This window comes from Synchiropus splendidus, chromosome 3, assembly GCF_027744825.2.
Source record: "Synchiropus splendidus isolate RoL2022-P1 chromosome 3, RoL_Sspl_1.0, whole genome shotgun sequence".
Lineage (NCBI taxonomy): Eukaryota > Metazoa > Chordata > Actinopteri > Syngnathiformes > Callionymidae > Synchiropus > Synchiropus splendidus.
The window spans coordinates 16,087,188-16,103,579 of NC_071336.1; the positions used below are offsets into that span (position 1 = coordinate 16,087,188).

General features: G+C 40.6%; 1 protein-coding gene across 4 annotated transcripts; it reads right to left on the reverse strand.

Moving 5' to 3' along the window:
• Positions 1-676: 676 nt before the first annotated feature.
• Positions 677-15,592, reverse strand: LOC128756510 (uncharacterized). Of its 4 annotated transcripts, XM_053861096.1 has the most exons (31): positions 15,552-15,592; positions 15,199-15,273; positions 15,090-15,137; positions 14,626-14,691; positions 14,356-14,424; positions 14,227-14,271; positions 13,015-13,068; positions 12,125-12,931; positions 11,981-12,061; positions 11,820-11,912; positions 11,646-11,708; positions 10,249-10,308; positions 10,141-10,176; positions 10,009-10,071; positions 9,894-9,941; positions 9,751-9,822; positions 9,107-9,172; positions 8,945-9,037; positions 8,794-8,868; positions 8,627-8,734; positions 8,346-8,441; positions 8,087-8,137; positions 7,927-8,013; positions 7,695-7,808; positions 7,486-7,530; positions 7,351-7,419; positions 4,588-4,656; positions 4,462-4,501; positions 4,339-4,396; positions 3,296-3,641; positions 677-2,290 (listed from the first exon to the last, which is right to left on the reverse strand). In XM_053861096.1, the coding sequence occupies exons 2-31, from the start codon at positions 15,220-15,222 to the stop codon at positions 1,886-1,888; spliced, it is 3,351 nt and encodes a 1,116-aa protein (XP_053717071.1). In that variant the 5' UTR covers positions 15,223-15,273; positions 15,552-15,592; the 3' UTR covers positions 677-1,885. The 4 variants fall into 4 exon arrangements, with proteins under 4 accessions (XP_053717071.1, XP_053717072.1, XP_053717070.1 ...); XM_053861097.1 differs by lacking the exon at positions 15,552-15,592 and having other exon boundaries at positions 9,751-9,819; positions 15,199-15,297; XM_053861095.1 differs by lacking the exon at positions 15,552-15,592 and having other exon boundaries at positions 15,199-15,296.
• Between the last annotated feature and the right edge of the window lie 800 nt (positions 15,593-16,392).

Consider the following 16,392-nt stretch of genomic DNA (forward strand, 5'->3'; position numbering starts at 1 on the left):
AGCTTTTATGAATAGATTTTTTTAACCTAGAAGTCTTGATGTGTTGCACAATAGAAAGATGACTGATGCGAATCAATTACATTTATAGTTCTCTTTTTTATTTTAACAGCCATTATTTTATTGTGTTTTATTTTATTCATGCTATGTTGATTCTCTTGAACTGAAAATATTCAAAATATTCATATTTTCAGTGCAGCGAAAATGTAGCAAAACTGGTGCTCAAACACTAGAGGGCACTATAACAAAGCTAAAAGGATGAACAGTAAGTTCCCCGAGTAGAAATGATTTTAAAAATAGCACTAGCAATAAAATAACGGTTTTAGCCCCTCTTGTGTCCCGGCTGTATGAATTTCCAGTGAAGCTGCTATCTTTACTACGTTAGAAAAAAAAAAAAACTTGCACAACTACTCCTTTCCAGAGGATTTGAAACCTGAAACTTCAGTTTCAGTGGTTTATGTGATGATATTGTTGGGAGACTCGCTGACATCAGCAACGACTGTAGCGATTTATGAGAGAATGTGTGCAGACTAACCAGCACTCACACACATGCGGACAGTTCAGAATGAAGAGTTAACTTCCGAAGGATTTTTGGACTGTGAAAACAAACCACTCCGGAGAAGCCCACACCAGCACCATCAAGTCTGACGTTGGATGACCACTACATTTTCATATCAAATGCTTGCTTGATTTATTCATGAAAAATATACAACATTTAATCGATTACCAACGACTTTATACACACATTCAATACAGGACAGGAAAAGTAGATGCTGTGTTTTAGATTAAAAAATGCAAACATCACATGTTTTCATTTATACAGTAAGTACAGTGTAATAAAACAATTTAAACGTCGCATAAATTATTGAAAATGTTGATAAAAAATATCCTTGGTCTAAGTGTGCCAGAGAAACACAACTGGCTCCTTTGTCCTCTCTTTAGTCATGACCCCATGTTGAAAGTTGTACTGAACATATTCACCCAAAATGATGAGGAACGTGACTGTGGAGTTAATGAACAGATCAGCCCCTTCACCAGAATATACCCATTATCTGTGTTACAATCCACATGAGAGGCACCCGAGCCTGAACATGTCTTTAGCCCCGTTACCATTAACAGATATTGATCGACTGAATGCACCCCATGCTGTTCACCACCAAAGATACAGAGGCACCAACTAACCACATATACATGACAGACACTCCATTTATAATCATCAACATTGTTTTTTGTATGAAAATGTATGTAGTACATAAAGAACAAAACAAAATAAATTTTCACAAGTACAACTGGATTTGAGAAGAAATTAATTTTGCACTGTTATTTTTATGTTGTCCTGTGATTGAGACTGTCACATAAACACTAAGCTCCTTCAACTAATCATTTCAGCATAAAAATAAATGTAAGAACACTTTGCCATTTAATTAATGTACAGTTTATTTTTATATCCCACAAATGAAGCATTAAAATAATTTACTTTACATACATGTAATGTCAGAAAAATAAAGTATTATATGCATTTATGCGCTATAACATGATTAACTTCATTTAAATATATCATTAAAATGGAAGGATATTTTTTTCCCCATTGTCCTCTACACCGTGGAGCCTCCATCCTGTGTGATATATGTCGATTTGGACTTCATTTCACCAACCTGTACATTAATAAAAACTGTGCATTCACGTAAATGTTCATGAGTGTGACTCAAATCTAATGTACAATCTTCCGCTTATTCTGCAAAATTCAACCACAAACAACCCGCTTTAGCTCTTCACTGCAACACAAAGGTCACTGAAACTAGGGAAAGCTTAAAAAAAAGCAACATCACGCAGTCATTTCGCGAGTTCAACCAGCAGAGGGCAGTAGTCTCCGACACATTTTTCTTGATCACATCGCTCCAAAGGCGTCCTGCAGCTCTTCTCTGAGGCCGTTGAGCTCCACTATTGCGTCGTTGAGCACACTGGCCAACTCCTTTATCTGAGCCACGATCTCCTTCTTGCAGCCTTTCTTCAGCTCACGAGAGTCCTTGATGAAGTACTTGTCCATGCCTTGGAAGAGTCCCTGCAGGGTGGACAAGGCCTCGTCTGTTATTTCAGTGGCCCGCATCACAGGTGAGTCTGCCATGCTGATCATCTGGACGGCCCTGCGGACGTCCCAGTCCTGCGAGTAGTGCTGAGTGCCCGAGCGCAGGAAAGGGTGGCCGCGCAGCTTGTACATGCCGTGGTTGACGAAGCGCAGGATCTTGGCAACATCCTGCAGGTTCTCTTCGTACTCCAGCAGCAAAGACTCCACCTTGAGACAAGACAGTCAGTCGTGCTTGGTGAAAATGAAACATTAAGTGAGTCATGAGTTTGTGTCAACGTCACACCCCAAAACCAAATTATTGGGTCCAGAGTGAAATTGCTGACTTGAAAGACATGAAAACAATAATCATAATGGTTCAATAAAAACTGGTGATGTAACACTCATTTTCAAGAACAAAGAACAAGGGCTGCACCTATCGACGGCCGATTTATCGGCGCCAATGTGGGCATGTGCAGTATGACGTCATCGAGATTGTTCATCAAATGAAAAATGTCCGTTTTTCTTTTACGATACATGATCCATGATGAGCAAAGTTATTACCCCCAAAAATGTATAAGACAGTGTAAAAATGACAAACCAAATCAGGCATTTCTCTGGAAAACTGCACGGCATGTTGTGGTGCTGCAGAGCCACTTGCAGACACAGACAGCGAGCCACGATGACAGTCATTCAGCAATACTTTTCCGTCAAGGAAAACCAAATAGTAGTTCATGTGTATCCACAGCGTTATGGAGTTAAACTCTTTGCATCAAATCACTGCACCAAATTCAAGCGCTACCAAGAGTCTAACGGAGCAAAAGCTAAGGTAACGGGAGCATACCTCAGGCAAAACCCATGCTAATGGAGTTTGGATGAGCGGACAAGCTTTTAGCAGCTAATAGCGCACTTGGACCCCAGATACTCATTCCCTGAACATGTAGTTGATAAAAAGAGGAGCGGCCTGTCTGGTTATAAGGCAACATTCTGGTATTTAACAAGTGAAGTTTAGAAACACATATAAACACATTGCCTTTATATTGTCATTTATTTTGCTTGAAAAGTTGCATTGTTTTCTATAAAGCGTATTATTGAATATAATAGGTTCGTATGACTAATTCAATTAAAAATTATTATTGTGTGTGAAAAAACAATTAGCAAAAATCAGTACCATCCTGTTCTCGCTTTCAAAAAATCTGCAATTGGTATCAAAAAAACACGTGAAGTGAAACTGACCTTTTTCCGATCATGCATGTTGTTGACGTTATCAGAGATGGTGGCGGAGGCAGACGCTATCCCTCCAGCGGTTGCGACCCCCAAACCGACAGCCGTCACGACCAGGGACACCCCCATGGTGACAGGCGCCAGAGCGAGGCCAGCGATGGCGGTCACACCTCCGACAGCGGTGGTCGTCCCACCCGTGATGTTGGCGATCTTTGCCTTCTTGTGGAAGGTGCTGATATCATCAGCGATGGCGTGAAGAGAGATGATGTACTGCCAGAGGAGCTCGGCTCGCTCGGTGAACACCTTGTTGAAGACACGCAAGCCACGGTCCACTTTGTCTGCCAAAATGGTGAAGGACCTAGGCACAGTGAAAAGATTCATTCATTCATCTGACTCAAGGTTAAACAGCCATTATCCAGGTTGAATCTCGAATAACTATCATGTGTCCAACAATCAATAACTGGGTATCGTGAAATACAGTAGTAATACGACATTGCAAAAAGCAGTTACCATAATTTCCAGAGTATAAGTCGCTCATTTTTTCACATGTTCCAAACCCTGTGGCTTCAACAGCGATGCAGCTAATAAATGGATAACACACAGGGAAACAAGCTTGAAGGCACCAAGGAGGGCCTTGTCAAATCAGACAAATGAAATGACAGCACCACGGCTCTGGTGTTTCCGGAGATCTGCCTCTACAGCCGGTCTTAGCGGCACCATGCACAGAATCAGTTTCCTTCTTAAATAGTTAAATGATTCCCTCTATTAATAAGGAGGTGTGCTCAATAGTCCGGGAATTAACAAATACATTCATAACAAAACAACAAACCCATTTATAGTGCCAGTCATCAAGAAACAAAACAGAAATGAATTTTTAAGAAAAAACTCAGATATGATAGTTTAAAACAAGAAACTCATGACAGATGCATCAGATCATATATGTCTATATATGGAATAAATCCATTGAAATAATTCCACAAAAGCACACAAACATATTGTAACCACACCAGTAAATTCCTTCTGCTTTTTGGATGACAGACATGACACAAACATACTTGGACTCGTCCTCCTGTAACATTTTGTTCTCGTCGTCCGACGGCACCTCGTCCCATTCTGGAACAATAAAAGGTGTGTTAAAGGGAGGCCAGTTTCCTTAAAGCCACTGTGCTCTCGCTCACGTTCCACTTTGTACCACCACTCCATCAGACTGTCAGTGTCCTGCGAATAAAAAAGGCGACGTTTCAGCCTTGAGGTTATTGATGTGAAGCCTTTTTACGATTCGCAGGTGACGTTAAGCTACGCACCCCGTCAGCGTCTTCATCCTCCAGACCTGCCATGGCGCGCTCGTCCATCTGAGCAGCCATCCACTCCGCCTGAATCACATCAGAGAGGCACAGTCCCATTTAAACTGGCCAGATCCAAGGCAACACTTTATTGAGCTCAAAAAGCCGACGGGAGAGTCAGAACATGGCAGCTGACAACAACACATTTTTAAACATTTGTGAATATTCACATTCAACCACATTAATGTGGTGTCCCAGCACATGCATTTGTATGTTTTAAACTACTTTAAAGGCCAGTGGTCCCCGTTTGCTCTGTTCGACTTTGCCCGTTTATAGTTTTGTTTATATTGGTATATGGTTTGTTTGCAGTGTATGTTTGTGTTTGTGTGTGTGCATGTGTTTTTTGCTTTTTAATTAAGACTAGCATTGTCTCAGTTAAATAGAAAAAAACAGATCTTGTAGCTGGTGTGCCAGAGGAGATATGTCTGCTATGTCGTCAGGCCAGTGACTCACTTGTGAGAGGAATGTGTCCCATACAGGAAGAATCGGCCAGAACAAAGAAACCAAAGAGTGGAAAATAACTTTTGGAAAAGAACCAGATCAGTGCTCAACCCAGTCACATCACACAAAAAATCAACACAGTATCTCTTTGAGCCTGCATTGTGAAACTATATGGCTGCCATTCGCTGAACGTAAACAAAATCAGAATCAGGCAATACATGAATTAAACAGCAAGAAATGTTTGTATTTGTTTATTCCTCACCTTAAAGTTGACGCTCTGAGCTTCAGACTGTCAAGTCAATCTGTCTGTTTGTCTCCAAATTTGTCAAATGTCATAGCAACAATGACTTCAACACTGGTTTGACTTAAATGGGCCCTGTCCTGCATTTTCCAACTCTTCTGACGTCTACTTCTGACATCTGCAAATGCTGAAGTTATTGACTCTTGTTGCTCCGTTATTGCAGAGTTCTGAGAAAATGAAACCAGGTCCAGCAGTGGGTGTAGAATCCAAGAGACTGGCCAAATATGCTCTCTTTGAATCCATTTCTAAAACAAGAAACCCAAACCCAACAATGACATCAGAGCTGAGACTCTGATTCAGTGTTTCTTTTAAGATCAGTAGAAATGTATTTTTTCAGGATCTTCAGAAAAAGCTGGCAACTGTTGACAGATTCAAATGTGGATGCTATAAAAGGATTAAATAAAGAACTGGTTAAACAAACTAATGTTTTCTGTTGGACGATGTCGCACAGCATCAAACTTGCAACAAGGAGTTAACACCGCCTGACAATATTCATAAACGTTTTTTGAGGCCATGTACTAATCATAAAGGCAAAGCACAGGCTTTCAAGCGCTGTTCTGATACTTGGTTTCTGAGGTTTCAAATTAGCAGCAGCAGTTGAATGATCTCGTAGTTTCAAGTGGCGAGAGGTAATGCATTTACATCATAGTCTTCGTAGTGGATTTAGCTGAAGCACATGCTGCAATAAGTTGTGTTAATCCAACTCAAATTCAAATGTTTCATGTGCTCACCAAGTCTAATGCAGAAATGTGATAGCGTGCAAAGGTGAGGACGTCCACACATCTGCTACAACTGAAATTTCCTTTTACACAAGTACAAGCCCGAAAAAGAACCGTAACCAGATCAGATTTTGGTTAGTTTTGTCCAACTTTTACTCAAGTATTTTATAGCACTTCTTCCACCAATGCTTATTACTGTGCTATGCTGGGTCCAAATGCTGTGGGACTAATAAAGGCCATCTAATCTAATCTATTTTAAAAATCAAAAATGAAAAATAATGCCTCACCTTCACCTTCAAGGTGAAGGAAAAATAATGCCATTGTAATCAAATTAAACATAATTTAAACCAAACCCAATTTCAGTCCTGGATACTTCTCGGGTGGCACTATATATTTTGACACCCAACTGACTCAATTTCAGACATTCAGTCATTATTAATTTGAACACTGAAGTTGACTAAAAGGCAGCTATAGGTATTATTGACTAATAAATGGTGGCTAGACCTGGGTGACCCGGGTGTAGAAAGCCAACTATACAGGGGAGTGGAAGCAACAAATGGCAAGAAAGCACAAAAAATTAGTCAATTCTCCCAAAAAAAACCTATAGCGACATTGACTGTCTCAAAATGCATCGGTGAGTTGACCTGTCGTGATTGTGAGCAGAGATTTGGAGAGCTATGAATGAAGTTGAGCAAAACAAGAGCATTGTTTGTGTTTTACTTGAAACTTTTCAGATAAAACTGATATCTGAAGTGTAAGAGTCTAAAGTCAAAAACTGCAATAGTTCAACATACTTTGGCAAAACAAAACAAAAAAAAACGTGTTCAGACGCATGAGTAGTCATACCGATAGCAGATATGATCTTCAAAACTGGTTTGTTGCGACATCAGAAGTCACATGCTATTCACATAGATCATGATGATAACCTAAAACAACAATAAGGCATTTAAAGGAAGCTTATATAACAGATGTAACAAGCAATGCGAGTCAGAGGTTAAATCTTAACTCCAGAAAAATACGCAGTATTTATCAGGCACCTCACCAGGCTGAGTTAAATGAGTTCAGCAATCCCTCAGGTTACAACTTTGCTTGTACAAATGGATCAGGCTTTTTGTTTGTTTGTTTTTCATCCACTACAGAGCCAGTATACTATATCTTCATAAATGTTCCACTCACGCTCATCAGGCAAGTCGATTTTTAAAATCAGCACAATATGTCTACTTGTTTAGATCAGACTGGAGTCAGTCATCAGAACTCACAGACCTTGGCAGCCTCAGACAGGCCAGGCGGAGCTCCTGGAGGAAGGTCATACTGCTCCTTTGGACGTTTACTCTGAAGAGAAGAATCACCCAATGATTTTATTTCAGTTACAAGTGGATTACACAAATGACTTCTTACTTTCGACTTGTTCTTTCTGAAGACTTTGAGTTTGGATGGTTTCTTCTGTTGAAAAAGGTGCCAAGGAGAAAACTGGGATTATTTTAAATACTTAAGTTGAGGTCTAACTCCAAGGCCGTCTTTCATTTCCATCCAATTCAATTCACACTGAATGTGATCATTGCAACTGAGCGCTGCGGCACCTCACAGCTACACAGCAAGCACTTTACCTGCTTGGTGATTCCCAATTCATCCACCTCATAGTCGTAGGCCTCCCTGGGGCTCCTGCAGCCTTTTATCGAATCTTCCTCCTCATCTTCATCATCATCATAATAATAATCACCCTGGTGAAAAAAACAATTCCTTGTGAAGTAACAGTGATACAAACCACACTACCTTACACAATAGTCACAAAATGAGGCTGTACAATGTTACACAAAGTTAGAAAATAATACCAAATACCAAATTGTCCATCCCATTCTGCTCTTCTTCATCCAACTCCTCTGCAGAGAAGCTACCCTTTTTGGGACAGTCGTCCAGCATGTCTTCCTGATGATCATTGATACATGTGAGCATAAGCTAAGATATGATATTCAAACATATTAATCAAATAAACACTTGCCTTTGAAGAGCGATGACCGCGATGCAGCAGCTTTTTCATCGGTGATCTCTTCTGCTCAACAAATAAGGTGTTTTAGAACAGAAAGATCAGCATCGACCCAAACAGCTGCCAAATGCTCTCATGACAACAGAGCTGAGACAATCGATATTAAAGACAAATTTGTTTTTTGCATTATTTTGAATACACTTTGCCTTTACAATCCACAAGTACACACCAACCAAAGTGGTGAGAGAGATTATGAAAGCGAAGCAGAACTCACAGGCTTGCAGTCTTCAGCTTCCAAATCATCCACGGACCCATGTGATCCAGGATCTACGTACGGGGGTTTCATGAGGTCATCATCCATCCCAGAATCCTGTTTCAAGCAAAATGTTGGTCAACAAAATCATTTCTACGCAGGCATTAATTCCGCTTGAGAGATAGTTCAGTCAGTCTCTTCACACAAATCTGTCTTTTGAAAATGTAAATTGTGCTTTAATCCAAACAAAAGCAAAAGCAAATCTGTATAAACAAAGGCTGGCAGTTGTGAACATATGTCACCTTGCGCGGCGTGTATCCTTCTGCACCCATAGGCTTCTTGTCCTTCTCCATGGAGATAGTAAATCCTCTCTGCGGGATGAACTTGATGTTCATTCTCTTTTTCTTCTTCTGCAAAAAGACATTGGTTGCACACTGACGAGACCATGTAATTCATTCATTCTGCGTACAGATCCGTGGTCGTCGGTCTCATCATGTCGTCCACCACTCTCTTCATCACCAGTGCTGTCGTCTGCCATAGAGCCCTGAAGAATAACGCCGCTTAGTTAGTGAGTCTGTTTTATATTAATTGACAGTGACAATACTTCCATTTTAACTTACTTTTTTTTTGTTAATGAGTTTAGCGTCGAAAGCAGAGGAGACCGTTGATGCTCGTCTGAGAAGCTGGTTCACTTTTGTTTTCAGTGGAGTTTTCTATGAACCACACAAAACACATCAAATACCTGTGGAGGTCATAGAGCTCAAGAGCAACAGTGAATTTACCTTGTAGTCAGCATAACCTAAATGGTCATCTTCTTGCTTCTCTGCCGAGTAATCTGGAAAATACTCCTGTGAAAGGAAATGGTCAAGTTAGATCAGAGATTTATAAGAGAGAGAACAAGTGGCGTCATTACAAGTTTTTCAGGGATGAGAAATGTTAATTTAATCACATGACACGATGACAGAGATGTGTTGTGATGTTTTCCTTTGTGCAAACATTTCAAAACTTCATGTAGATATTAGTATTGCACCAGAATACAAAGTACAACTCCATTAGATGGTGGTCTCGATACACTCACTTAACTGTACCTTTCATTGTATGCCTCAAAAAGTTGAATGACATCATCTTGCTTTCCACAGCAAGAACATACAGTTATACACTTAACTCTTAGATAGGCAATGATCTCTGTACTTACACTGTTTCAGCAATGAGAAATCTTGATTAAAAAGAAAAACTATTTTGCTTTTAGTTCACAGGATGATAAACGCCTGCATGGTGGCACAAGACTTCAGGAAATAAACAACATACTCACGTCCTGGTTGAAATCATTCGGCGAGTTTAACTGGTTTACAAATATACTTTTGTATTTGAGCTGCCATTTGCCATTTGGATCAGAAGGTCTTTCGTAACGAGTATCAGTTCAAACCTTAGATGATTTCCGTGGAAGAGGTAAAGTCTGACTCTTGTGTTGCTTCATGTCTTCAGAGAATTTATCCTGCTGTGGTGAGAGCACACAGACAGTTTCAACAAACCTCTGCACAGCATTAAACACACATGAAGTGGATGTACCTTTGAGCCTCTCCTTGAGAACGTAGAGACCCTGAACTTGTCTTTTTTCTGCAAGAGCCAAACATTTATTTGCAAACACAAAAATATCAATATAGTTTATAGTGTTCGACAATACCTTGCCGTGGCTCCACTGGCCATTCTGATCTTCCCCACTTGCTCCATCCGACTCAGTCTTCATCTAGTCAAGAGTCATTTTAGCCTCCAAATGTCGGTGACTAAAAACACCAATTGAAAAACGTCATCTTACCAACAAAGATTCTCGTCTTAATCTCAAAGTCCCACCCTGAGGAATGAAGAGACCAACACTTGGGTCACACGTGAGTCACGAACAAACATGCTGACACCGAGTTCTTACTGGTTTGAAATCGGGCTGTAGTTGGGGACTATCATCTGGCCAGTCCTCCACACAGTGTTCCTGCAAAAGAAACATTCAAACAATGGCAAGTATTCTCACATTTCTGTCCAATAACTAAGTAGGTTTTCAGTTATCCGTTGATCAAAGCCGTTTATCTTACTTTGAATGAGACAACTGTTAATGTAATGTCGCTGCTCATTAGTTTTTCATGAAATATGCAGGTCAGTTATAAAAGGAATATTTATCACTTGCTGAAGAATTGTCTAGTTTTGTTAAATCTGGAGACATGAAAATGATATTGCATTTAATTTCAACTAAAGTGAAAAACTATTCCACCTCATCAAATTGGGCGCATCTGCCCTGAGTATTGCAGAATATAGAAATTATTATTGTATTCAGAACATTGACTTTGTGCTGACCTATCATTGCCAGGAAACTAGATTACATCCCCTCATTTATTAAAAGTGACCTATCCTGCGGATTTAATTTTCTAAATGATACTGGCGCCCAATTTGAAGAAACCTCAATATTTTGAAACGTTTACATACGCAAGTACATGTAGAAATTGTGCACAAGCCCTGCCCATAAAAAAGTGCTTCATTTCGCACGATCTGAAATCTTGTTCTCCACAACCACGCCCACTCTGCTGTGATTGGCCAGGAGGTAACCTTCATCTCTCACATGAAAACTCTTTAGGAAGAACATGGACAGAAAGAGGTGGGCTGATGACATCACCATCGTGCTTCAGGAGTGCTAAGACTCACGTACAAAACCTATAATCATGAGCAAGGAGACAGCAGTGTTTATGTTCTCTGCATTGCTTTATCGTCTTCGCGTCTGCATTACGTGTGTAAGTCCTTGTATAGCTATACTTGGGACCAATTCTTGGAAACACACCTACTTGTGGGGACCTTTTCCTATTTGTGATGTCTCCCCACAAGGTTAAGCTGCAATAAAACTTCAACTGGGTCATTACAATTGAATTTTTGTTTGTTAGCCATTTGTTTTGGATGGTTAGGTTTAGGGTGAGAGGCTGGGGAAAGCATCATGGCAACGAGTGGTCCCACAAAACATTTAAACATAAAGGTGTGTGTGTCTCTACCTCCTTTACGCAACTGCCTGTGATGATGGACACATGGCGGCGGAATAATTCATCATCATCTGATCTACATGAGGCGCATCGAGTGTGGTGAACTAGGATGCACTAGGCTGAATACACACATCTCTGATATCAGCCACATTCACGGTGAAAAACAAAGCAGGTCTAACTTCGGACCAATCACAGCACAACAGGTCGATGATCTGATTTCAAGAATCCGCCACATCAAAGCGTTTGATCTGAGAGGTAGAGAAGGGCCTTTTCTCCTGACCCTTTTAAACCCTCCTGCCTCACACACCTGCCCGATCAGCAGAATGTCCTCAAAGACGACAAAGTTCGCTGGGTCCACTGGTTTCATTTGCTGCAAAACAAAACACAATTAAGCCTTTGGCTACTTCACTCTGAATAACCAAGGGAACATGTGTCACGTAGTTTTGTCGCAGTGGCTAATTGGGTCAAGAAAATTACAAACCGGGGATTTTTGTTTGAGGCGAATGGGTGGTTTTGGGAGTGGCCTAATAGCGAGCTTGGGTGAGGCTTTTGGCGCAACTGCGTCTGCTTCCATCTGGAGAGAAACCAGAGACACTCCAGGAAACACATTCTGCAAGAGACAAGTCAAAATGGCCGACATACATCCTTGGGTTGGGGTGGTTTATCTGGCTTGCGTAGTCTGGTTCGGGGGAGGGGTCTCGGAGGACGCTTGAATGTCGGCACCTTAAAGACGAAAAGATGGTGGCAAATAAAATCTTTGCTGAATGTTTCAAAGCCAGTACATACATGCTCCATCTCATTCGGAGAGCTGCTGGGAGATGCAGACAGGTTTCTTGGCCTGAGCACAGGACTCTCTTGAGGACTGTCGTAAGTCCTCCCATCCGGAGTCGTCAACAGGATTCCATTTGGAACATCAGTACTGGGCGTATCAAATGCACTGCTTTTTTCCACGGTCTTTGATGGAGGGGATTGTAAAAACATGCTTAAAGGCCTCTGGATCAGTTCAGGTTCTTTAGCATCAGCGGAGTCATCCAAACTACTGAAATCCGAAAGCAAATTCCTTGTTATTGGACTTGGGAAAGGGTCAACTGAATGTGAGGAGGAGGGTGAGAATACTTCCTGAACATCCATAGACAAAGTTTTAACTCTTGGCTCAGGAATTTGGAAAAGGTCATCACTCATGTTCGAAGAACTCTGAAACGGGTTCACGTAGCTGTTTGAAGAGTCCGACTGAGGAGCCTTTCCCTCGTCTTTCGGAGCATGAAAAATATCCCCCACATCTCTGTTGATCGAGTCAGAGGTGAGGCTCTTCGACAGGTTCTCATGGTCTGGGGTGCCCAGGGTGACATCATGATGCGTTTCCTTTGTTAAGCTGTTGTTTAGAGCAGGTTTTTTCGGCAATCTGGGAACTGGAGTGGGAGTCCAGAAAGGATCTTTTGGGTGTTCACTAGAACCATTTTCCAAGGTCCTGCTTGCTGCTTGAGGATCAGTGGGAGATTGTTGGAATTCATGCGAAGAAAAGATTGAGTCGGAGGTTGCCTTTTCTGATGAGACCGACACGTCTTCTCTCCCCTGGTTGTTGTAACCCGATTCCTTAGGACAAAAGTATAAGAATCAAGTGTATTTGCCAAAGAAAAATCTTAAAATCGTGGCTCATTGGCATAAATAATACATACCAAATAATAGGCATAAATGGGATTTGATCTGGACAAACCACCACTGACTCCATCCTGAAAACCAGCACAGCGAAAGAGCAGACCAGTGAGTGACTTTTGGAAATTGGAGTCTAAGAATAGCTGAAGCTGGGAACTCATGGTCATCCAGCAGCAAAATGTCACAAGAAGCCAGATGTTTACTGGGGGGGAATGTCGAAATCGTTCAACAAAGTTCAGCCTGATTAACATGTCAAGAAAAAAACAGATGTGAAGTCAATAAGACACTGACATTCTGATTTCAATTCAAAAGATTAAGGCATTTTTACATTGTCATTTTCTGTTGATGACTCAAACACTCGTTTCATGTTGTGCAAGGCACTACAACCCTGTAACCTGTAATGTATGACTAACGAAAGGCATCATTACTTTGGTCATTCGTTTGAATTATGTAATTATACACTTGGACTGGAGATTCATTGTATGTTATGATTGCTTAATTGTTGAGAACCATTTTGAGACGTAAAAACTTAAGAAGCAGACAGGACATTTCCCATTGGTTAGTTAAGAGTGGATATATTCCGAAAATAAAGTGACTGTTTTTGCACTCTTTTCTGAACAAGCAGTAAAACATCACAGGTACGTTGGCGGAGAAATCCAATAATGCAGATTAAACATATTAATATAAACTTCCACAGGGGACATTTTTTCAACGCACCAGTTCCAGGTGCTCCACATTATACAATGTGATGTGGCGCACCATGGCGCAAATGTAAAAACAAATTCTGTGTCAAATGTTTAACTGTGATTAATCGCGATTCATTAAATATGAAACTCTAATTATTTGGATATATTTTTAAATAAAGTTGCACCCCAGTATAGCTATATCGCTCCATGACCAGCTGAACAAGGGAAGTTAACCACCTCAGCTGTTATAAAACCTGTTTCATTATAACTAAATGCAAACCTTGTGCTGATGGTCACAGAATATAGAAAATTAAACCAAGGTTGGGTCTTCAACAGTGTGACAACAAACACATTTTCCTTCAGATTTTTTTTTCCTTTTGAAAGTGCATGGTAAGAAAACTCTTCAGAACAAAATGTTGAATAAAAACAGACAACTTGCATTATGCAAAGTCATCCAGGGCGTACATCTGCAGAAGAATACATCATGTCGCCAAACAACTCTTACTGCATGTCGAGCAAACAAAAGCAGTGCAAGGGTGGGGACGTCACCTGGACTCCAGACGTGTGACAATGGCTCGCTTCCATTTTCAGATTCTGAAACAGAAGTTCAAATGCAAATATTCATAACGTTTCTTTTTTGTTGACTTCTGTTGGTACGCTCACAACAAAGGCCCCTACCTCACTGAAGAGTGTCTGGTTGCTGCTCTCTACATCTCCAGCTGGACAGTCGGCGAGCAGCTCTCCATTCTGGATACAAGTCAAAGTCAATGTTCAATGCAACATCCTGGTTAGACTTCCAGCGAACCGTCCATTACAGTAACAACCGGCTGTTTTCTTGCGTATGCATACTGAGGTCATTCAAATGACCAACCTGAGAAACACTCTGAGTGGATACACTTGTACCAGATGACACCAGAGTCTGAGAACAGAACAACACGGACCACTTACTGAATATTGATCATGAAAGGGGCTCTGGGACACTTTCTTCAGCAGACTCTGAATCACTTCGATACTCTGGGAAGACCAAGACACCGTAATTGAAGAGGGAAATAACCATTGTAATTCAACCATAAGACATGTCCCTTTTAAATCTAATGTGTCCCTTTGTTTTCATTTTCTATTTACTTTGCATTTACTATTTCAATGGAAGCACATTTCGTGATACCAGGTCAAACTCAACAATTCACTGTACTTACTTCCACACTAAAGCTTTATCTTGTTGTTTGCTTTTTTGTTTGTTCTCATTTGTTTTGGTGAAAAAAAATCAACAATAGTTGACAGGTTGCTGAGAAAAAGGGACACACAAGATAGCTATTTGCCGTGCTTTACATGAGGTGACTATATATTGAGTTGAAATACATTTGAGACAGACAGACAGACAGACAGGATGACTAACTTAAAAAGTGACTCACTGCTCGTCTCTCTCCAGACGCATCAAAAGTCGCAGCCTCCTCGTCCCCCTGACCAACATGAACATCAGAAATTGCACTTATAGCGCAGGACGACGAATTCAAGACCTACCGTATTTGTTCGACCCCTCATCATCCGTAATGTCCGAAAAGTTGTCGTGATTTTCACGTTCCAAAATTCACGCACCTGCGTCAAGCGTGCATGTAAAAAAGAAGAAACTTGACAACCGGGGTTTCAAAATAAGGCAAATAAACTGCGCATGCTCAGTGAGCGATCGTTGAGGGCGTCTGCATTCGGCTGGAAAATAATAACAAATATTGGTCGACTTAACTGTTTTGAAAATTGTTTTTGTAAAAACGCATTTTTTATGCACTAAAATACTGTGTCGTTATTGTAGTTTGCTGGGTTTTTAGGATTTAGCCTATAGAACAGCTGTCGCCATTTCAATTTTATTTTGAAGTTACCTTGCAGTTCGTTCAGGTGTTGTTAGAGTCTGCTCTTCACACGCGTGACCTGTTTCCCTCTTCTCATCTCAATGCAAACCGACCGGTTGTCCTTGCTCGGCCGTACCGGGCGGTGTGACGTGTACACTGACAGACGCCACAAATAGTGGAGCACCAAAACAAAATGTTTCATGATATCGAAACAGGCCAAGGCCAACAAGGAGGCGGACCTTGGGCAGACCCGAGCACACCCTGGGTTCGGTTTGGTCCTGTCAGACCTAGAGGTGAATCAGCATTAAAAAAAAACAGTCCGAATGCATCTGCAGCATTTTCAAGTGGCGTTCTCCAAGGCCCTGTATTTGGGCCTCTTCTGTTCTCACTCTATCTTCTGCCACACATTTCATTTCATAGTTATACTCACAGGTCTCTCAGGTTAGCTGACCAGATGCTCCTTTGGTCTCAAAAACAAAAAGCAAACACTCATCTGGAAACACTTTTCTGGTTTGTAGTCAAGCTGATTTTTACTTTATATTTACTTAGTTTTAATGGTTTAAGATATTTCATGTGGATTATTTTATTCGTTCCTCTTTTGTTTCTGCTCTTTTTCTATATTGATTTGAATTTTTTAAATCACTTAAATGCCGTTCTTGTCAACATATATTGTCTTTAAGTATTTTATTACTCATGCTTTTGCTGTTGTTGTTCATAGATATTTGTTGTTGTTCTGGTCAAATACTCAAGAATACTGAAATGATGAAAAAACAAGGACCTGATAAAAAATATTTTTTAAGTCCAACTACAATGTTCAAGAATCAATAGATTAAAAAAAAATAAAAATCAATAATCAATAAGCATGTGGGGG